The sequence below is a fragment of the Chionomys nivalis genome, chromosome 9 (genome assembly GCF_950005125.1).
Source record: "Chionomys nivalis chromosome 9, mChiNiv1.1, whole genome shotgun sequence".
Lineage (NCBI taxonomy): Eukaryota > Metazoa > Chordata > Mammalia > Rodentia > Cricetidae > Chionomys > Chionomys nivalis.
In genome coordinates, this window is record NC_080094.1 from 31,948,122 (window position 1) to 31,971,091 (window position 22,970).

A 22,970-nucleotide genomic window follows, 5' to 3' on the forward strand; every position below is an offset into this window, starting at 1 on the left:
TGCTTTGCATTCATTTTATTTTGAATCTTGCTGTAGCTCAGACTGGCCTGGAAATTATAACTATTATGCCTCAAGCTTCTCTAGTGTTGGATTACAAGTGTAATTATACCAAGTTAGATTATTATATTATTATTATACCGAGTTACACTTTGTGTGTGTGTGTATGAGAGAGAGGGGGGAGAGAGAGAGAGAGAGAGAGAGAGAGAGAGAGAGAGAATATATTCACAAGAGGTAACAGTAGTTATTCTGGGAAGAGATTATCGGAGACTGTACATTCTTCAATGTTATTTGACAAACACCCCACCGCTGAGGTGGAATATTAGTTGAAGATGTGTTACATTTGTTTATGCTGTGAAATATTTGTTTAGTTTTTTTGTTTGCTTGGTTTGGTTTGGTTTTTCGAGACTAGTTTCTCTGTAGCTTTGGAGTCTATCCTGAAACTCACTTTGTAGACCAGGCTGGCCTTGAACTCACAGAGATCCACCTGTCTGTGCCTTCAGAGTACTGGGATTAATGGCATACACCATTAATATACACCAATTATATTTTTTTAATTTTTAAGTTTTAAAAAGATTTTTAGTGGGTTGTGGTGACACATCCCTTTAATCTCAGCACTCAGGAGACAGAGGCAGGTGGATCTCTGTGAGTTTGAGGTCAGCCTGGCCTAGAAAGTGAGTTCTAGGACAACCAGTGCTGTTATAGAGAAACCCTGTTTCAAAAAAAACAAGAAAGAAGTCTTATCTGTAGAGTCACAGAAGGCACATATTGAAATATTTATGGATAAAATGCTGACACTTGAGCCCTGGTTCTAGATACACCGAGGGTGGGGCAAGTACCAGAGAACTGGATGAGGGCAGCACTGGGTGCCTGCTGCTGAAGTGAGGGAGGCCCAGGTACTTCACGCGGCTCTCCACCTCCACGTGTTTAAACCTCCATAGTAAAAAGCTGAAAGGTAATCAGACTGAAAACAATCTTCTGTTCGTGTAGTGATTCCCACCTGTAAGCCCAGCACTTGGGAGGTAGAGGACTGAGGACTGTCCACAGTTAGAGGCCAGCCTGTGCTACAGAGTGAGCTTCAGGGCAGCACTGACTACAGAGACCATGTGAAGACAGGCAGACAGAAAGGAAGAGGGGTCAGGGGAGTCACCAAAGGAAATGATAAAACTAGTAACCTGATTAGTTCCTGACTTAGAAACTTGATTAGTTACTGAAATGATAAAATGTTTTGTATAATGTTTACATACAGCAAACCCCGCCCCACCCCCGCGGAGACTGAAGTGTCCAGTCTCACAGCTCCAGACACCGCTGGAAGGTTGGGTGAGTCTCCAGCGTGGGCCCTGGGCAGCTCTCACACTTTACCTTTCACTTTCAAAGTGGAAGCAGACAGCTTCTCCCCCTCGGGTCTCATTGTTGGGGGCCTATTATGAACCAGTTTCCACCATCCAGGCTCTCCAAACTCCTGAGCACCTGAACGGAAGTACACAGGACTTCCCACACTGAGGCAACCTGCTACTGTGCTCCACCACGTTGAAGTCTTCTTCCTAAAACACAGACAGTTTAAAATCTACCGACACTTCAATTTGATCACAGCACAGCAAGCATATTGTACTTAAACTCTCACTGGTGCCGGGCTGTCAGATGGAGAGACAGAGTACTGCGACCCAGAGAAAGGTCTGGGGTCCACCTGGCTCCAAGTCCATGCTCTCACCTTCCAGCTGCCTTGGTTTCTCCATTGGTGAAAGCAGGGTAACAGAATTATAGGGTGACTAAGAGGATCAAATGAAGTAATTCAAACATAAAACACATATCAATATCGTAGCCAGGAATGTTGGCACACGCCTTTAATCTCAGCACTCAGGAGACAGAGGCAAGAGATCTCTGTGAGTTCAAGGCCAGCCTGTTCTACAAAGCAAGTTTTGGACAGGACAGTCAAGCTACATATACCCTGTCTGGAGAAAACAATGAACAACACAAAAAAATAGCGACTTATCTATCATCATGGCAGGATTACCAAAAATGCAAGCCAGCTTTCTTGACTATGAGCCTGGGCACTGATAACAGTTAATCATTAGTCCTCATGAATAGCTTGCTTCACCCGGAGAAGAACACATCTTTGTCTGATTCAGTGTGCTCTGACATACTAGAGTGGTTCCAAGGCATGCTTCAGACACAGCAGATCTAACAAAGTGAAGAAACATTGATGTGGGATGTCCTATACAGGGCGAATATGGGTTGCTTTTATTGGTTGATGAATAAAGCTTTTTCAGCCAATAACCAGAAAAAATATAGGTAGGCAGGAAATGCAAACAGAGATGCAGAGTGAAGGAAGCCGGAGTCAAGGAGCCGCCATGTGGCTGCCGAAGGAGCATCACTGGAAACCACAGCCTAGTGGCAATAAACAGATTGTTAGAAATGGGTTAATTTAACTGAGAGCTAGTCAGTAATATGCCTGAGCCATTGGCCAAACAATTCTAATTGATATTGAGCCTCTGAGTGGTTATTTCATAAGTGGCTGCAGGAGCTCGCGAGTGGGAAACTGGTTCAGGGGACCAGAGGGACAGAGAAAAATGTTCAGCTACAAAACATGCCAAAGGTCAACTATTCATCCGCTGAAAATTACTTTAATGGCCACGATTTCCAGTTTGCAAATATAAATCAATTACCAGAAATTCTCAAAAACTAACTCTTTCACAAGAGGTGACAATCTAACAGCCACAAGACAAAAGGAACAAACATGTTCTAGAAATGAAGGGAAACCTTCAGCCAAGAGCTACAGCTTACATGGGTCCCCCAGGCCATGTGCAAAGGCTTCCTCACTGTTTTAACCTGTCCAGCCCATGCCGCCTTACCTAAGGGAACAGAGAAAGAATTCTCCACTTTCTTTTTCTTTCAAGCTCCAAATTCTGCTTGTGTTTACCTGTTCTCCCTCTCTAAATGTCCTGTTTGCTGTAAGGTGTGGGTCAGATGGAGAAGCCAGCTTCCTCTTGTTCAGCATACACCCACCGGTTTTCCTTTTCTTTTAATTTACTTAACTCCTGTTTACCTCTGTGTGTATGTTTCTTTTTTTTTTTTTTTTTTTTTTTTTGGTTTTTCGAGACAGGGTTTCTCTGTGGTTTTGGAGCCTGTCCTGGAACTAGCTCTTGTAGACCAGGCTGGTCTCGAACTCACAGAGATCCGCCTGCCTCTGCCTCCCAAGTGCTGGGATTAAAGGCGTGCGCCACCACCGCCCGGCCTGTGTGTATGTTTCTTGTGAGCTCCAGGGAGTCAACTTGGATCCACCTTGAACATTTTGCTAGGTCCACGCAACACCTGACGGCTCCACAGAGCCTGGACAATGAAGTGAACAGCTAGCTGTCCCAGCTTTCTCAGACCCCCAAAAAATGCAACACCCCCAGGTCAGCATGAAGCATGAGAACACAGCATCCTCATCCCCACCTCACCTGTTACCCGTTTCTAACGCCTCACATTTTTATAATAAATAAAAAGAGAAGAATGTTAGTATTCAGGCATCTGTACTGGCCTGCCCTCGGGGTCCTGACAGGATAGGTGCTCAGCTGCAGTCACAAAAAGCATTCCCTGTGTTCCCTTTGAAAAGGGCCTTGCCCGGGCGGTGGTGGCGCACGCCTTTAATCCCAGCACTCGGGAGGCAGAGGCAGGCGGATCTCTGTGAGTTCGAGGCCAGCCTGGTCTACAAGAGCTGGTTCCAGAAGAGGAACCAAAAGCTATGGAGAAACCCTGTCTCGAAAATCCAAAAAAAAAAAACAACGAAAAGGGCCTTGCCCACTTCCCATCATTCTCTGTTTCTCTGTCTGATATTTCTCCCCCGCCCCTCTCTCTGCCTTTTTGCTCTTCTGCTGCTCCTGTCTCCAGAGGCCGGTCTCCCCTTCCCCTTTTACATTCTCTTTCCCCTAGTAAAAAACCCCTCCACGTGAGATCTGTCACATGGCGTCTTTCTCACGGGCCCCGGTGGATCTCTGAGTTTAAGGCCAACCTGGTCTATAGAGTGAGTTCCAGGACAGCCAGAACTACACAGGGAAACTCTATCTTGTGAAACAAAACAAAAACAAACAAAGAATATTCACACTGTTGTGCACAGATCTCTGGAACTCTTTGACCCAGCAAATCTAAAATGCTACACACTTTGTTCAACTCTCCCTTCTCTCTTCCAGCCCCATAAACACCTGTTTTTGACCATGCTAGTATTTCATTTGTGTAGAACCACAGTACTTGTCTATCTGTGAGTAGTTTATTTTCCTTAGCATGATGTCCTAAAGGTTTATTCTTGTAGCCTGTGACAGGATCCCCCACCCCTTTCTTTTTGGGGGAGGGTTTGTTGTTGTTTTTGGAGATAGTGCACAGCCCAGTAGCCTAAGCACATTCGTATCCTACAACCACTGCCATCACTCACCTTCATTTTATGGCACAAAACAAATTCTACCCTCATTAAACAAACAACTCTCAAAGTCTGCCCTGGTTTGCAACTGACGACAAACATCATTCTACTTCCTGAATCTATGTATTTCATTACTTTAATTGCCTAGTGTAAGTGGAATCATACAGTGTATTTATGACTGAGTTCATTCAGCACAGTGTTTTCAAGATTTACACATGCTGTAACACATGGCAGAATCTTCTTCCTTTCTAAGACTGAACACTTTCCATTATATGGACATACGATACTATGAATTCAGGTATGGATAGACTGGTATTGTGTCCTCACATTAGTTACTGTGAGGACCAGAGTAGAGCTGCTAGCTATGATAATTATACATTTAGCTTACCGAGGAGTCACCAGACTGTATGTTCATGCAATTCTACATTCCTGTCCAGGGTATGTGGGTGTGCTATTACAGGCATCATTCACTGACAGACAGGAGAAGGCTTTCACTAGCTGTCTAAACTTCCACATAGCCTCTTGTTTAGTTTCACACTCATGATCATCCTGCCTCATGCTTCTGAATGGGGATTATGGGCATGTACCACCATGCCCATTTATTTTCAGATGGCTGCCCTGTAAGGTAAGGTGGTCGCTCACAGCAGTTTTACTTGCATCTTCCTAGTGATTAGTGACTTTAAGCATCTTTTTATGTGCTTATTCACCACTTCTGTAACTTTATTACCCACACTCGCAGTGAGGGGAGATGCAGTGACACTGGCTGCTGTCTCTGTCTGCTGTAACCGTGACCACAACACAAATACACAGTATTTGTAGAAAGTTGTTTTGGGCTACCCTGGGTCCTATAGTTTATTTGCAAGCAGCCACAAATCAGATGTAGACAGCTCCCTGCCTCAGGCTGGAGGTAGGTGGCATGTAACTTGCTATGATGCTAAGAACTGAAACTGACCACTGAATCCTTAGAAGATACAAGTCTTATTAAACTCCAGAGCTCAAACTAGTTCTACAAGTGAGTCTGTAAAAGGTGGGGACAGTATTGGCCCAGGAGCATCTTCAGGTAGTTGAGGTTTTGTTTTGTTTTGTTAAATTTGTTTATTATTTTCTGTGCATGAATGTTTGCCTCCATGTGTGTTTGTACAATTGTCCAGGTGCTCATGACATTAGAAGAGGTCTTCAGAGTCCCTGGGACTGGAGGCACAGATGAGTTGGAGCTGCCATGTGGTGCTGGGAATCAAACCTGGGTATTTTGTAAGAGCAGCAAGTGTTGACCATTGAGTCAACTCTCCAGACGCTGCTGTTCACTTTTTGTTTTGTTTTTAAGAGGAGGTTTCTCTATGTGGCCTTTGCTGGCCTAGAACTTAGAGATGAGGCGAGCCTTGAACTTACAGATGTGCTGCCGGGCGGTGGTGGCACACGCCTTTAATCCCAGCACTCGGGAGGCAGAGGCAGGCGGATCTCTGAGAGTTCGAGGCCAGCCTGGTCTACAAGAGCTAGTTCCAGGACAGGAACCAAAAGCTACGGAGAAACCCTGTCTCGAAAATCAAAAAAAAAAAAAAAATAAAATAAAAATAAATAAATAAATAAATAAATAAAATGAACTTAACAGATGTCCTCCTAACTCTGCCTCAAGAGTGCTGGCATTAAAGTGGCATGCCACCACATTCAGCTTTCAGATAGTTTTTAAAAATGTAACTATTATGACTATGTTCTATCATATTCTAGTAACTCTAAAACCCATTGACTAAGATACACTATTTATGTACAACTAAGGAGAATAAGAAGCTAGTTACCAATTAAACTATAACATAAAGAAAATATCAAACAAAATAAGATGTTATTTTGTTGCGGCTGCAGAGGTGGATCAGTAGTTAAGAGCACTTACTGCTCTGGCAGAGGTTCAATTTCTAACACCCTTATCAGGTGACTTGCAACCATCTGTAACTTGAGTTCCAAAGGATCCTACACCCTCCAACCTCTGTGGGTACCTGCAGGCATACAGTATACCTAAATTCTTTCTCTCTCTCTCTTACACATACACACACACACACACGCATACACACACTGCAAAAACAATAAATGAGCCATGTGTGTGTTAATGTGGCAAACCTTGCTTAGCACTGTGGGCAAAAAGTATGGGTAGTGTGCCTCTAGAGTTAATAAGAGAAAAAACTGTAAGACTCAATGAATTAAGAGCAACCTAATGGGTACAGGTATTAATTGGCCTTTGTGTTTCTCTTCGGACCTCTATGTCCCCCATTTTAAAAGGACATCACTGCTGGGCGATGGTGGCGCACGCCTTTAATCCCAGCACTCGGGAGGCAGAGGCAGGCAGATCTCTGTGAGTTCGAGACCAGCCTGGTCTACAAGAGCTAGTTCCAGGACAGGCTCCAAAACCATAGAGAAACCCTGTCTCGAAAAACCAAAAAAAAAAAAAAGGACATCACAAGCCTGTTTCCTCAAGTTAGTTACTCAAACTCATTTTTAAAAAACTAAGAAGAAAGCCGTGCAGTGGTGGCACATGCCTTTAATCCTAGCACTCAGAAGCAGAGGCAGAGTCAGGTGAATCTCTGAGTTCGAGACCAACCTGGTTTATAGAGTCAGTTCCATGACAATCAGACAGTCAGGGCTACACAGAGAAACCCTATCTCCAAAAAAAAAAAAAAAAAAAAAAAGGAAGAAAGAAAGAAGGCAGGAAGATAAGAAAAGAAAACTCTCCCCTGGAAGCAGAATGAGAAAACGGTGGGAACCCACATTTTCTGGTATACAGTTCCCCTTTGAGCTACACTGTAAACCCCCATCAGTTACATTAGGTTCTCAGCTTTTGTATATCTTGTTTACATCTTTATTCCAGTATAAGATGTTGTAAAATCATGTTACCTGTTTCCTAGTAAAAAAGTCCAATGTTTCTCAATAAAAGCGCAGATATCTTCTTTCCACCGGAAATAACCTTGACGTCCACTTCCTTCCAGAGACAAATTGTACATTGCCAACATGACCACCTGAAACACAAAGGAAGACAGGCTGGGAGGGCATCCATGGGGAAAGCTGTTCTGTTTTAGATTCCAAGTAGGAACGGGGGAACGGAGGACACAGGATGGGCTCTTGCAATAATCTGGGCCGTCTTTTCTTGCTCGTGTAAGCTCTCACTAGCGCAGTCATGAGGTACAACTGCTCAGGATGTGTCACACGCGAGGGCTGGTGTGTGGCTGGGCCGGTCAGGAGGCTCTAGCACAGGCACCCTGCTATCCACAGCAGCTCGACTCCACAAAGCATGCTCTGACTGATGGTGCAAGCCTTTATCCAAGGCTTTAAAATTCATTTCCAAATGCATACTTTTCTAAGCCTTTTACAGGGCAAAGACAAGACTCCAAATTCCAGAGCTGGGCAATGTTACAGGCATCTACTCAGGGACAGAGGCATCTACTCAGGGACAGAGCCATTTGGAGTCAGCACTAAACAAGGGGCAGGGAACTAAAAGACCTGGCTGTTCATCCCATTCACAGAGGGCTCCAAGACACCCTGAAGCTCAGTGTTCCAACTCCTATCTAGTCCAGTCCTGTCACCTTTATAGACAATGATTCCTAGCCTACTATGGAAAGTATGGCCCAGAAATACAAAAACATATATCAATATAGATTTCAATACCACAGAAGAGAGCAAGAAAGAAGTAAAAAGCTTCTGAAATCCACCATCAGGAAATAAACGCTGGGGACTGCAGGGCTGGCTCAGCCTATGCTGCTCTCTCCTAGGGTTCAGTTCTCAGCACCCACAAAGCAGCTTACAACTAACTGCCTTTAACTCCAGTTCCAGGGGATCCAACAGCCCTGACTTCCACAAATACCTGCACATATGTGCAAACACACACACACACACAAATAATAAAATAAAATCTTAATTCCTTTAAAGTTTCTATGTAAAAAAAGCATGCACTTTTGCTATGAGTAGTTAGGTACCTATTACTGTACTGTAGTACTCAGGAGGCTGGGGTAGGGTTGTGAACTAAAGGACGGCCTACATACATAGTAAAATTCTGTCTCAAAAAAAAAAAGACATAAATAAATAATAACAAGGAATAAGAAGCCAGTTTTTAGCATTTCGGTGGCTATGCTTTCAGACAATTCCTGGCATCTATATTTATACAGATGTTTTATATATACAATTTTGTAGAAGTGAACAAAACTGTAGAAGTGATTGAAAACCACGATCTTTTCCTACAATGAAAATCACAGGAGCTAGAGAGATGCTGCTTTTCCAGAAGACCCAAATTCAGTTTCCAGCATCCACATCAGGAGGCTCACAATTGCCTGTAACTTAACTCCAGCTCCAGGGGACCCAACACCCTTTTCTGGCCTCCATAAGCACTCTCAAACGTGCACAGACACATACATATACACATAAAATAAATCTTCTAAACATCCTAACTTAACCGAGTCTAAGAAACCAAATAGAGAACAGAGTCTAGAAAAGAATTCTTTAAAAAAAAGGGGGGGGGGGCTGGAGAGATGGCTCAGTGGTTAAGAGCATTGCCTGCTCTTCCAAAGGTCCTGAGTTCAATTCCCAGCAACCACATGGTGGCTCACAACCATCTGTAATGAAGTCTGGTGCCCTCTTCTGGCCTGCAGACATACACACAGACAGAATATTATATACATAATAAATATTTATAAAAAAAAAGAATTCTTAAATAATCCTTTCTACAAGGAGGTCGATAAACTGCAATTAAAGCCACCATCAGGTGTGGTCACCACATTAATCCCCCTTCCCCCCACCCCAGCTATGTCCGCATCTACACCATGCAAAGGGTCCAGGAACTATGCCACCACTTTACCCCACAAACACACTGTTCAAGTGTCTCCCACTTATTTTTACATTAGGGCAACAACAGTCAACAAGTGACTCCCTTTAAACAATTAAAACTCATGGAGAGTCATGGACATGAAGTTTCAGTTTGGGGAGATAAAGTTTTGGAGATGATTACACATGAACAACGAAAAAGAGTACATCTTACATTCTATATCTGTTACCACACAAAGAAAAAATTATCATCATTCAATAGACACCTCAGTTATGGAATAAGCTCTGTCATTCTCAGACTCCTCCTACTTAGAAACATGTACTTACTGCCAGTCTCGAGCACAGATGCCTGCCTGTATTTCCAGTTTAACATATTCATGAATTACAAGTTATGTACTTGAAAACGGCTTTTCTGTTACCAGTGTTCATCAGACACACTATATAGTAATCTGAAGGGATCTATTGTTCCTCCTCTTCCAAAATGTGATCTTAAATGTCAGATCAGTTTTCTACTCACTACACCAGACCAAGCTCACCGTAAGGAAGCTGGTCTTCTGCACAAAGTATCTCCAGGGCCTGTCGGGGCTGTCTGACTGAAGACACAGGGGTCACTTGGGAGCTGCCTGCTGAAGGACCCAGAAAGAGGCATGCAGACAAGGAATGCCTGCCTGTGTCAGAAGGAGGTCCAGGACAAGAATGTGCAAATGTCTCTAGCCCCCAAGGTGTTTCGCAGTTTCTCCTCTGTGCTGCAAGTTAGGAGTTACCAGAAAGAAGACACAGAGGGACATGAAGGGAAGTGGTCTTCAATCTAGAGAGCAGATCTTTACTGGTAGGATTTTGTAATACTAAGAAAATGCTGTGTGTTGCAAGCATCTTTCTTGCTTCTTCAATAAATCAAAGTTTGAGATTTCAAAAGCTGAAAACACAAACTATAATGCTCTAAGTATCTGAAGTCACTGGGGACTAGCTGGTTCTCATTCAGGTTTCCAGTGAAAGACAGCTTTTTCCAGTTGCTGCCAGAAACACTGGTTGATAGCTTAGGAGAACATATACCTAAGTTATATGTCTATCCAAGGTATGTAATTTATCACTTCTCCCTTCCAGGGTATTATCCACATTCAAAATATCTTCTAAAAGTGAAAAGTTTTCTCAATCTGTGATAACCTGGATAAGTATATACACAGAGCCAATAGTACATAATATTACATATTCTGAGGAATATAAGAACTAATTTCTCTTAAAAACATTATATTTCTAACATGTTAGTTAGAAAGTTAACATTCTTGAAAATGATCACTTATATTTGCTTTCTACCATTTTACAGCTTTAGTTCGCTTGTGTATTTGCAATTCTCTTCCTAGAAACACACCTAGCCTGAGTATGCCATCAACAGGGGGAAAGTGCAGTTGTGACCCTACAAGACTATACACTCAATTCAAACTTCCTTCATTTTCTACCTATGTATTCTTGGCAAGTCAAAGCAGCATCCCAAGTTAATAGACAGGTCTCCTGGGGTGACCTAATAAGCACCGGTGATGAAGACAACGTTCAGGTTGTTATGGCAACCACAGTCTATAAGAAACACCCCCAAGTGCCCAATACAGCACATCTAAAATCTTCCCCGTTTGTTTTCTTCAAAGGAGAAAGTGCCTGGGTAATTATCACTTTTATCTGTTTGTGGAATGTCAGCGGCCCCGAAGGCCTAGGGTGGAGGCTTCAGTTGGCTCACCCACCACAGCACTCTCCAGACCTCAAATAGTAAGTACCTGGTACACCGTAAGCACTCAGTATATATCAAATAAATAAAAATAAATTAAAAAGTGAGGCACCTAGGGGGTCTGGAACAGAGTTCACAGATATAGCACTTAATGGAAGCAAGGCTGTGAGCTTGACCCCAGCATCACAACCTCCAACACAAACAGGTTACCAGAAAGCTCTTTATTTCTAACTTAAGGACTGCTATACCTTGTTACCCTACTATATATATATATATATATATATATATATATATGCATATTAAAATTAAAATAAAACCGAACAACTTAATAGAACTTAATAGAACCTGATGATCAATGAAAGGTTACTGAGTGCTGGTATTTGAAATAGCTAAAAGTATCCATCAACAAAGACTTGTCTCCAATTTCAAAAGCAGGAAGGTTGAACCGGTTGGTTACTTTGTCTCGGTTATCAAGTCAAACTGTTTCTGCCAAATCTATTTCCAGTGTAGCCACCTCTGGTTTTATTATGCCAGAAATGGCTGCCAGAAAATGTGGGCCTGGTTTTGAGTCTAAACCTGGTATGACATAAATGAAATTGATTCAGATTCTCAAGAACTCACTAAATTAGCATCAAGCATTTTTTTAAACCACGAAGCTCTTTCCACATTTTTATCGCGAAGTGTAAAGTACCCCATCTCCAAACCACTCCAGGTTCCTCACTAATCACTCCAAGCTCTTGGGCACCCAACCTGCTGCATCTAGAAAAGAGCTTGGTACTCACTTGCTGCCACGTCAGCTTCAGCCGCTCAGACTGCTCCTTGCCATCTGCCGAGCAATCGGAACAAGTAAACCTAAAAAAGTTATCCCCCTTAAGGTAACTGAGCTGCTCCCTCAGCTGACCTACGAGAAAAAACACAAGTCACATCATGGGTTTAGCATATGCAGTGGCAACCCAAAGGCTCAGTTAATCAACCAGGTTTCCAAGTTTCCCATGGTGGGTTTTTTGTTTTCTGCAGCCAACCCAGGACAGTAGCAGAGGAGAGAAAAAGCTGTCTCTCCTTCTAAAGTCAGGCACATGCCCCTCCAAGAACCTGTGGCTCCTTAGCTTTTAAGGAAAAAGGTCCTGGAAAAGCAGGTATGATTGCTTTAACTGGATTTCCCAGAAGCCACATTCCTGGCTCTTCCAGGCAGGTCTCTTCAACATTCTTTCACAGAATACCTGAGTTTGTATCACCAGCCATGCGCCAGGCTAGGAACAGGATGTGCAATGTCTAAGGCAGACATGACCCACACCTGCTCTCGTGGGCTCAGTCTGGAGGTAGTAGAATCACAGGCGAACATAACTGCACTGCATCTAGATTCTTGTCAGAGTGGCTGGGTTTTTTTTCCTTACTATGGCCATGCCTGCCCAAAGTGAAATGCTTCAGTCTCTGAACCCGCTGAGGACTCTGCATTAAAGCTCCTAGGTGATGTTGATGTTTTGTACAGCATGTAAACTCCCAAAGTAAAATATAAAGTGCACCACAGGGCAGAGTAAAGCATAGCAAAAAAATGGATGCCCAATCCCATTAGGGAGGGATAGAGGTCTACTGGGCCCGAGGGAGACTAGAACTGGCTAGAAGAAGGCTCCTGTGGAACAGAAGTGCAGGGAAGCTGCCCCATATTCCAGAGAAAACAAAATGTACAACATCCTAGGAATCACAAAGCATTTAGAAAGAATGAAAAGTTCAACTACCTCCCTAAAAAAGTTAGCAGGGCCCCATCAAGAAAGTCACCTTAAAATCTACCCTGTGAGGACAGCAGGAAAGCCAGAGATTTGGGGTAGAACCCAGCTCTACTAGATAGCTGAGAACCAAAACCCAGCTAAAACATAAATTCTAGGTTTGTTTTCTATTAACCTATTTTTGAACAACTGAGTCCATTTTTAACAGAAAACGACCACCCTGACTAAGTGTGCCATGGCTCCATTGCACTAGCTGTGAACTCTGCACTGAGCGCTCCTCCGGCAGTCATCCTTTGCTGTCTCTGGCCTAAAGGCCAGTGCTGTGGTAAGAACCATGACGGCTGGCAGAGCATGCTATGAAACAGGGCTGAGACCCTCAAGGTCTGTGCATTGTGACTCCTTCCAGCAGATGAAAGAGGCCCACGGTGGGAAATAAGCCTGGTGTAAAGGCAGGAAGCAATCACCTTGCACCGTCAGTTCTGACCACCCGTGAGAAGACAAGAGCTGCACTCCACAAATGTCAAATACAACACAGTAAGTTCTGTGAACTTGAACTTTAATTCTATACTGGCAACAGAATGTGTCCCCCCAACCCACAGCATAATCTTGTTAGAAAAATATAAATTCCTTAAGTAACATAGGATCCCTAATTTTTCTTGGGCTACCCTTCAGAATGCTTTAACGATGAGAGAATGGTTGACAATTTTTATTAATACAAATGTGTTTTTGTGAGCATGGAGAGATGAGATGACTCAGCAGTTAGGAACACCTACTGCCCTTGCAGGGGACACAGGCTCAGTTCCCAGCACCCATACATGACTCACAACCATGTATAATTAAGTGTCACATGACCTGACATCTCTTCTGACCTCTGCAAGCACAGCATGTATATGGTACACATACACTCAGGCACACACACATACATATAAAATAAATGTTTTAAAAAACTAAAAACAAAACAAAAAAGATGTGTTTTTATATAAATTTACATTTGGTAAACTAGACTAATAATAATAAATATAGTAATTATCTTTTGATTCAAGTCTATTTTATTAGTGTTTTTCAGACTGGAAAACAAACCATCACACGGGGATCGACCAATCAAAGGAATTGAGAAGTTCCTTACTGGCTGGGATCCATTTCTGGCACTTGTCACAGAAGTAAGACAGCTGCTCCTCCATCCACGACACATCTCCTTCATCGCTGTTGAGGGAATCCCCGCTCTGGTCGTGAGATAAGTCCACAGATGCCTGATCCTCTGACTCGACAATCAGGAGAGTCTCTCCTTCCACCTCTCCTTCCTCCAGCCCTTCCGAGGTGGATGTTCTTGTGGCTTCATCATCATGCCGACTTAGCAGTCCACCCAGGTGGATGTTACTCTCCATCCTCCCCTGCGCACAAGCACTCCTAAGCTGACAGGGACTGCTGCAAGAATCCCCAGACAACTTCAGAAGAACGTCTGCCCACAAGTACTTTATCCAGACAGAACAGACTTGTAAAAGTGATTCAACAGACAGGATCCACTGTCCTTTATTTAATAAAGTTTATATGGACAGTGACTTTCGGGGGAAACAGATCTCACTAGCTATTCTCTATCAATACACACATGCGTGCAACCCGCATATATACACATTAACCCAGCGCTGCCCCATCAATTTTCAAAGTCAAGTGTTTTGAGATCCTCTTTCCAACATCTTCTCTCTTTCTGCTTCAAGTTGCTTAGTCAAAATAATCTGTTCTCCCAAAAGACGAATGTTTTCTTTTTTCTGATTCTGTCTCTCAATGTCTCTGATCACTCCGTCACGAAGCCTCTAAAAACGCAAGAAGCAGATTTTAGTTACCCCTGAACAGGTGGCTCCCATCCTGCGCCTCCAAATCTAAATAACAGCACCACCAAAATACACTCAAACTGTTCTGATTCCAAATACCCAACTACTATTTTAACTTCTGTACAATGTAAATAAAGAAACCACCAAGTAAATCTGGTAATGTTATGTTAATACTGAAGTGACTTCTTACCACGTTTTAAGAAATTTCTAGCTGGGTGGTGGTGGCACAAACCTTTAATCCCAGCACTCAGGAGGCAGAAGCAAGCAGATCTCTGTGAATTCGAGGCCAGTCTGGTCTACAAAGCTAGTTCCAGAACAGGCTCCAAAGCTACACAGAGAAACCCTGTCTTGAAAAACCAAAAAACCAAACAAACAAAAAAACAAAAAAACTAGCACTATGCTGTATTTTATAAATTTAATTGCTAAGTGATACTTTTACAATGTGATCAGTTAGTCCAGCAAAACTGTGAACTACCTTCCTATAAGTTACCTGAGACAGACAATAAACATCGAGATAAACAGAGAGTAAGTGGTGGTGCAAGCCTTTAACCCCAGCACTTGGGAGGTAGAGGCAGGCGGGTCTTTGTGAATTCGAGGCCAGCCTGGTCTACAGAGCAAATTCCAGGACAGGCTTTAAAGCTTCAAAACAACCCTGTCTTGGAAAACAAACAAACAACAACAACAACAAAAGGCAATAAGAATATGAGAAAATAAAGGATTTATATCATGAAAAGGGAAAACCACAAAATTTCCAATCAGACTAGGAAAAAAAAAGAATGAAAAAAAAAGGAACAATTACCAGTGGAAAAAAGTAAGCTCTCAATGGTCATTATCTTGATAAACACTAAAAATAGAATCTCAGAATGTGAACCTGGTACCTAACAGGAAATCTAAAATGCCCACTCAGTTACTACAATGAATATTTTATAGTTCATAGCCCACACAAGAGTACATTTTTAACAGAAGCTCCATGAGATTATTATTTTTATTTTTTCACTTTAAAACCTTTAATTCTATCTTATGTGTATGGGTGTTCTGTCTACAAGTTATGCCAGAACTGTGCCTGTGGAGGCCAGAAGAGGGTGTCCAATACCCTGGAACTGGAGTTACAAATGGTCATGAGCTACCACATGGGTGCTGGGAATCAAACCCAGGTCCTCTGCAAGAGCAGTTAATGCTCATAATCACTGTGCCATCTCTCCATTCCCTATGTCTTTTTTTTAAGTACCTTTCTATGTAATCCTGACTGTACTGAACTCCCTATGTAGACAAGGCAGACCTCAAACTCACAGAAATCTGCCTACCTCTGCCTCCCATCTATCTCTATTTTTAAAGATTGGCCTAAGAAAGAACTGAAATCAACCTAGCTGTCCACCAACAGATAAATGGATAATGAAACTTTGGTGTGTGTGTGTGTGTGCGCGCACGCACACACACACACACCACACAATAGACTACTACTCAGCTCTAAAGAAAACTAAAGTTAAAAAAAAAAGCTATAGGAAAATGGGTAGACTTAGAACGTATAATGTTGAGCAAAGTCACACACACTCAGAGAGAAAGAAATGGTATGTTCTCTCTCGTATGCAGAATCTAGCCAATGATATCTGTTTTGGTTTTTTGTTTGTTTGTTTTTTTGTTTTGTTTTGTTTTGTTTTTCGAGACAGGGTTTCTCTGTGGTTTTGGAGCCTGTCCTGGAACTAGCTCTTGTAGACCAGGCTGGTCTCGAACTCACAGAGATCCGCCTGCCTCTGCCTCCCAAGTGCTTGGATTAAAGGCGTGCGCCACCACTGCCCGGCTAATGAATGATATCTGTATATACACAAACAAATGCCCGTGTGGGTACAGTACGACATGATGGAAAGGGAACAAGAATGGCTATCCACAGGGGATGAGGGAAGACTGAATGGTAATGGACACAGTCATAACAGAGAATAAAAGTGAATTGTTTCTCTAGTTCTAATTCTGCCACAGACGTTTTTGAGGTTGGTGGTAGTACATAAAATATATTCAATATTGAAAGTATAAACTTTAATGTGAAGCTTCACAGCTTCTGCTCTGAAGGCCTATTCTACACGTACAGAAGGGCTGCAGAGATGGTTCCAGGGTTAAGTGCACTGCTCTTGCAAATGACCTGACTTCAATTTCCATGGCAGCTCACAAGTGTCTGTAACTCCAATCCGAAGGGATACAATATGCATGTAGTGCTCATACATACATGCAAACCTTCATAAATATAGTAAAATAAATACATTATTGAAGAAATTTCTAAAAACTAACTATACAAGTTCATTGAATTGTACAGTCTTTAAGTCTTATTAACTTTGATGTGGGGCCAGGCGGTACTGGTAGCATATGCTTTTAATCCCAGCACCAGGAGACAGAAGCAAGCAGATCTCTGTGAGTTCAAGGACAGCCTGGTCTACACAGCAAGTTCCAGAGCAGGCACCAAAGCTACAAAGACAAATCCTGTCTCAAAAAACTAAAAAAAAAAAACAACAAAACCCTTTGGTTTAGTCAGATTCCCTAAAGAGAGCCTGAGGAGGTTATTGGTGGCTGTACAGCCCAGCTGCAGTGCACACCCCCATATTTTGGAGATGCCAGTATCATGGGATGCTGCTGTGGAGTAGAGCCAGCCTGAGCTTAGAGGGGCAGCTCCATGTGCCTTTGACGGCAGAGCTGGAGATGTCACAGATGTCACAGCCCACGCCCCTCAGAGCCCAAAAGAATGGCAAATGGGTCCTAGATGTCAAGCACTGAATTTTTTCCACTAATGTTTTTGGTTTTGCTTTCTTCTGAATGTAACTATGCCCTAGTTCTTCCCTCCTAGAGTAAGAAAGTATTTAAGTTAGTTTTGATCTTACATTTTAGAGAGGGCTGAACTCTGAAGGTGACCACTGATATTTTATAAAGAGTCTGAATTGGGCAGGCAGATTTAGAGTTAGCAGTCAGTCTAGTTTACAGAATGAGCTCCAGGACAACTAAGACAATTTAGAGCACGGGTGCTCAAGCCGTGGGTGGAATGGCCCTTTCACAGGGGTCACTTAACATCCCCAGAAAACACAAATACTTACATTGTAATTCATAACAGTAGTAAGACTACAGTTACAAAGTAGCAATGAAATAAGTTTATGGTTGCAGTCACCACAAGAGGAACTGTATTAAAAGGTCATAGCATTAGGAAGGTTGAGAATCACTGATTTAAAGAGACCCTGTCCAGGGAGAGCGGAGGGGGAGGGGGAGATGGAGAGGAAACCTGAACTTTTTTTTTTTTTTTTTTGGTTTTTCGAGACAGGGTTTCTCTGTGGCTTTGGAGCCTGTCCTGGAACTAGCTCTTGTAGACCAGGCTGGTCTCGAACTCACAGAGATCCGCCTGCCTCTGCCTCCCAAGTGCTGGGATTAAAGGCGTGCGCCACCACCGCCCGGCAAACCTGAACTTTTAAATACAGGGACTTTTAAAGTTAGAAATGTTTTATGTTGTAATATTGATATTAATAAGACATTTTGAGGGTAAACAAAAAGGACAGATCACAGCTTAATAGGTGATACATTTGTGGCAAGCTGACAAGGGGTCAATTGTGCTGGCTGTTTATCAATCTGACACAAACCTAGATATATCTGAAGAGAGAGTTTTCTTATTTCTCTCCCCCTCCCTGGTGTGTGTGTGTGTGTGTGTGCGCGCGCGCGCGTGTGCACGCAGGTTCCTGCAGAGGCCAGAAGAGAGCAGTTAATCCACAGCAGTTAATTCCCTGGAGCCGGAATTATAGGCAGTTGTAAGTCACCTGACATGGGGGAACAGCAGTGTTCCTCACTTCTGGACCATCTCTCCAGCCCCTGAAAGAGGGAATCATAACTGAGAGAATGCATCCTAAGACTGGCCTAGAGGTAAATCAATGGAGTACGGTCTTGATAAATGATTGACAGAAGGCGGCCTACCCCACTGTGGGTGGTGTCACTCCTGGACAGGTGGTCCTACCAACGGACAAGTGGCAAGTGGTATTGATGTACAAGGACACAAACTGAGCAAGCCAGGAGCAAGCAAGCCAGTGAGCAGCATTCTTTCACGTCTTGCTTCTGTTTCAGTTCCTGCTTCCAGGTTCCTGCCTCATGGACTATGATATAAAACTCTAAGCTGAGCCGGGCGGTGGTGGCGCACGCCTTTAATCCCAGCACTCGGGAGGCAGAGGCAGGCGGATCTCTGTGAGTTCGAGACCAGCCTGGTCTACAGAGCTAGTTCCAGGACAGGCTCCAAAGCCACAGAGAAACCCTGTCTCGAAAAACAAAACAAAAAAAAAAAAAAAAAAAAAAAAAAAACTCTAAGCTGAGATAAACCCTTTCCTCCCTAAGTTGCTTTTGGTCATGGTGTTTAATCACAGCAATAGAAACCCTAGCTAAGACAGCTCTTTACTAACCTAATTCTAACATCTGGAGCTGTGATTCCCATAGAATCACTGACAGTCTTAACTCATACTGAGTCCACCTAACTCATACTGAATGTCAGGACTCAGCAACTATACCATAGAACATCAGCATCCTGCAGCTCCCTGGGGACTGTGGCTTGTTCTGCTGTCCAGCATCTCGAAAGGCTCGTGCCATTTATTCCCAGCCTAGGAAAATACCAAAATTCAATATTCAAAGAATGTCTCACTAAATACAAACCACATTGCTTCCCTATCACCGTGGTCAAAACCAAGCTGAACCATTTGTAAGGTAGGACCCATCTGGACTTGGATTTTACTTAAGTTGCTTAAAGACACTGTATATAAAGTGGGAAGACACCATGCCTGATGTGGAGTAGACAGAAAACAAGTCGTTATTTCATTTATAGCTGCCTTGAAGTTTTCAGCAAACCCATCATACCAATTGTTCCTTCCTCAACGTTAGACAGCACGCTGCTAACGGTGATCTAATGGAGAGGCTTTCCGGTCAGTCTTTTTCACTAACTTTCACAGAATACCTAAATCTTTCTGTTCTTCCACACCTCCATTCTCAACCAAGTTGCATTCAAGCCCTTGGCACAGCTTTAGAACAAAGCGGCGCCTCCACGCTCAGAGAGATCTGGTTCCCTTGGATTAGCCACACTGCAAAAACTTCTCAGGGACTTGATTTGAGACAAAGATCTAATTCCCAACCCTTCAAAACACACCATAATGACACAGACATCCTGTCTTAGCCTCCAAGTTTAATCAGACCACCATCTTTTCCTTTACCACCTCAGAAGGAAGTTTCTTGCTTCGACTCCAAAAGATATCTCTATGGAACGATACACGATACTTTAATTCTAAATCTCTAAGCTCTTGTGTTCCTTTAAACCACTGTTTATCCCACCCTGCTCCTCAAAATTCTTCTGACATTTCAAGATTCCTCTCCGATTTCTAGATTGTGAATACCAAAGTCAAAGGGGCTGTTTTCTCTTGATGCATTTAATTCACCTGTCTGTCAAGGTGTTGCCAGATAGGCCAAATCCCAGATACTGACTAGCAGAGTGTAGCTTCGTTTTAACAACAGACTCTAAAGAGGCCATTATTAACTATGCCTTCTCAAAGTGCGTAGCGCACTAACCGTTGCAAACTTGAATGAGAACGGAAGAACTGACGGTCAGTCGCTGATCAATAAGCCAGATATTCCCCCGAAATAAAAGCATCAAAAGAAAACATGGAAGGCGCTACCTACCCTGTATCGTTTTCAGAATCTACTTTCCATAGCAGATTGTTTATGAACGCAAAAAAAAAAAAATTACAGAAATCTCAAGTTGCCTTGGCAAAGGGTGCCGGGAGTGTGCTGGGTGTGCGCTGCGTTATCTCGGGATTTAATTACTGGGGTATTGCTTTGTGAGCTGTGGTGCCGGGGGCCTCGTGCTCGCCCTACCAGCGCCCTACCTCAGGGGTACACCCCCGCCCCGAGGCTTCCGCCCTAGCCTGAGGCCTCGTGGCTGAGAAGCCAGAAACCCGAAGGCGCCCTTGAAGCCCGGCGGCCCGCCACGCGCGCGGGGACCGCGGCAAGCTCGGCGCTCCGGAAGGCGCGGTCATGTGACACCGACCTGCCGGTCCTGCCGCTGCTTCAAATGCACGCCGGCCACCGTGGCTGCCGTCAGCAGCACCGAGAGGCCCAGCACCGCCTTCGAGCTCCTCGACATTCCCGCTCCCGGCCGCGAACTCGCTCCCGTGTACGCCCCCACTGCTAACGCCGCCGCCGCCGCAACGGGCCAGGCTCGACCCCTCGAGCGCAGAGCCGTCGCAAGGGCTCTGTCGTCGCCAGGCTCGAGCAATCGAGCGCCGAGCGTAGTCCCTGCCTAACTTCACTTTGCCGCTTCTAGTGGGGGCCTGGGATGGGGTTCCCCGTTTCCGAACTGCTTCCACAAGGAAGTCGTGCTGGGCAGCCTTGGAGACGCAAAGGGTTGGGGGTGGGGGATTTGTGGTGTAGATGCGAGGTCAACTCATCGTTGTGGGGCGACGGATCAGACCGTGGATTTTCTTAGACTCTAAAAGCTGGGTGGTTGGTTTCTTGCTATGCCGCTCAGACTGGCCTCAAACTCGCAATCCTTCAGCCTCAGCCTCAGCCTCCGCTACATCATGTCGCCTACTCACAAATCCGGTTGGGAAATGCGAAAGGTCAGGCAAGGATCCGGAAGTGTGTATCCCGTTTTTCTTTGATCCCCTTGAAGACTGCCAAAAATGCAAGATTCTTACATTTACATACTAACCAGAAAAATTAGAGACTAGAGTAGTTCACAAGAAGCTAAGGATGGTGTCATTTGCACTTCCCCCTTAAAAAGAAGCTTGGTTTCTGAGAACTTTTAAGTATTTAACCGAGCTGCCAATGAAGAACTGATATCACTAAATAGCACTCCTGCCCACGAAAATACATATGCAAAGCTTCTTCTTCTTCTTTCTTCTGTGAAAACAGCCATAGACGATGTTGATAGGGCTAATCTAGCTTTTCCCAGGGCTTCTCCAATATTCACCTCGGTTCGAAATGCACACCTTTAATCCTAGCACTCCGGAGGCAGAGGTAGGTGGATCTCTGAGTTCGAGGCCAGCCTGGTTTACAGACTGAGTTCCAGGACAACCAGGGTTGCTACACAGAGAAACCCAGTCTCAAAAAACAAACAAACCAGGGGCTGGAGAGATGGCTCAGTGGTTAAGAGCACTGCCTGCTCTTCCAAAGGTCCTGAGTTCAATTCCCAGCAACCACATGGTGGCTCACAACCATCCGTAATGAGGTCTGGTGTCCTCTTCTGGCCTGCAAGCATACACACAGACAATTGTATACATAATAAATAAATAGATATTTAAAAAAAAGACAAAAAAAATAGCATTAAAAAAAACAAAAGCATTGATCTTCCATTCTCTGTTAAGTGAACCTAAGTGGCATGAAGAAAATACTACTTTATGAACTGTAATGAAATAAATGAAAGATGCCCTTTTGCAAACGTCAGTCTGACCACAGCAATTTTAGCACCCTATGGAGCTTGTATCTTTGAATATAAAAATAGAGTTTGGACCTAGTAAATTTTGGAATGAGAAGTAATTCAGAATGTTTTTGCATATTAAAGAAATAAAAATTATTCCACGATACTTTTCACTTGTTGTAACACCTGACTTTTTTCATCCAGTAAATTAGTGAGTGAAACAGTTATAAATGAACTTGGAGTGACACCAGAAAGTTAGAAGGCTTTCATTTTATTGTGATTAATTTTTCTTTTTTTTTTTTTTTTTTTTCGAGACAGGGTTTCTCTGTGGCTTTGGAGCCTGTCCTGGAACTAGCTCTGTAGACCAGGCTGGTCTCGAACTCACAGAGATCCGCCTGCCTCTGCCTCCCGAGTGCTGGGATTAAAGGCGTGCGCCACCGTCGCCCGGCGTGATTAATTTTTCAATTTGTCGTCTTGAAATGTATTCTGTCTTTTAAAATCTTTCAAACCAGGCGATGGTGTCGCATACCTTTAATCTCAGCACTCAAAAGGCAACAGCAGGCAGATCTCTTGAGTTCAACGCCAGCCTGGTTTACAGAGCAAGTTCCAGAAAAGCTAGCACCACACAGGGGAAGTTCCGTCTTGAAAAAAACAAAAGAAAAAAAAAAAACTTTTAAAGTGTTGTACTCAATGAGACCAGCCTGGTCTATAAGAGCTAGCTCTAGGACAAGCTCCAAAGCTACAGAGAAACCCTGTCTCGAAAAAACAAATAAATAAATAAATAAGATGTGTCTAAAATGTAGACCAATGTTTATAAACCAAAGCAAGATGTTTTGTATAATTATTATGATTTAGCTTAGTGGCTGAATGACTGCATGCCATCAGACACTGAAAAGAAAAAAAAAAAACAGTGTATTTATTTTTGAGGTTTCTACTAAATAAATTTTCTTGTTTTCTCTTTTTTATGTCAAGACCTTTCAGAGAAAGCATCACTGATGAACACCTATTATTTTATGTGTTCGGCTAACTCCTGTGTTTGAGGCACATCTGAAATGCTGGAAAGGCGTGTGACAGGGCCAGACAGTGCATGGTTCTTCCA

General features: G+C 43.4%; 2 protein-coding genes across 2 annotated transcripts in view; both read right to left on the reverse strand.

The window, feature by feature from the left end:
* Kat14 (lysine acetyltransferase 14) overlaps nt 1–14,024 on the reverse strand; it is a 30,448-nt gene extending 16,424 nt beyond the window's left edge. The window contains exons 1-4 of the mRNA XM_057781796.1: nt 13,758–14,024; nt 11,690–11,808; nt 7,274–7,395; nt 1,360–1,541 (exon numbers count right to left, since the gene is read on the reverse strand). Coding sequence (XP_057637779.1) covers nt 1,360–1,541; nt 7,274–7,395; nt 11,690–11,808; nt 13,758–14,016 — 682 coding nt within the window. The 5' untranslated portion in view covers nt 14,017–14,024. The remainder of the gene's footprint in view (nt 1–1,359; nt 1,542–7,273; nt 7,396–11,689; nt 11,809–13,757) is intronic.
* A 268-nt stretch (nt 14,025–14,292) lies between these two features.
* LOC130881942 (protein PET117 homolog, mitochondrial) lies at nt 14,293–20,656 on the reverse strand. The gene is made up of 2 exons (XM_057781797.1): nt 20,501–20,656; nt 14,293–14,442 (listed from the first exon to the last, which is right to left on the reverse strand). Exons 1-2 carry the CDS (start codon nt 20,594–20,596, stop codon nt 14,296–14,298), a joined length of 243 nt encoding a protein of 80 aa, XP_057637780.1. The 5' UTR covers nt 20,597–20,656; the 3' UTR covers nt 14,293–14,295.
* Nucleotides 20,657–22,970: the final 2,314 nt, after the last annotated feature.

Bases quoted from the DNA above. Each gene is read 5' to 3' on its own strand.
- LOC130881942 (XM_057781797.1), bottom strand. From the start codon at position 20,596: ATGTCGAGGAGCTCGAAGGCGGTGCTGGGCCTCTCGGTGCTGCTGACG. The intron at 14,443-20,500 runs GTCGGTGTCACA...TTGCGTTTTTAG, and splicing joins AGCAGCGGCAGGACCGGCAG to AGGCTTCGTGACGGAGTGAT.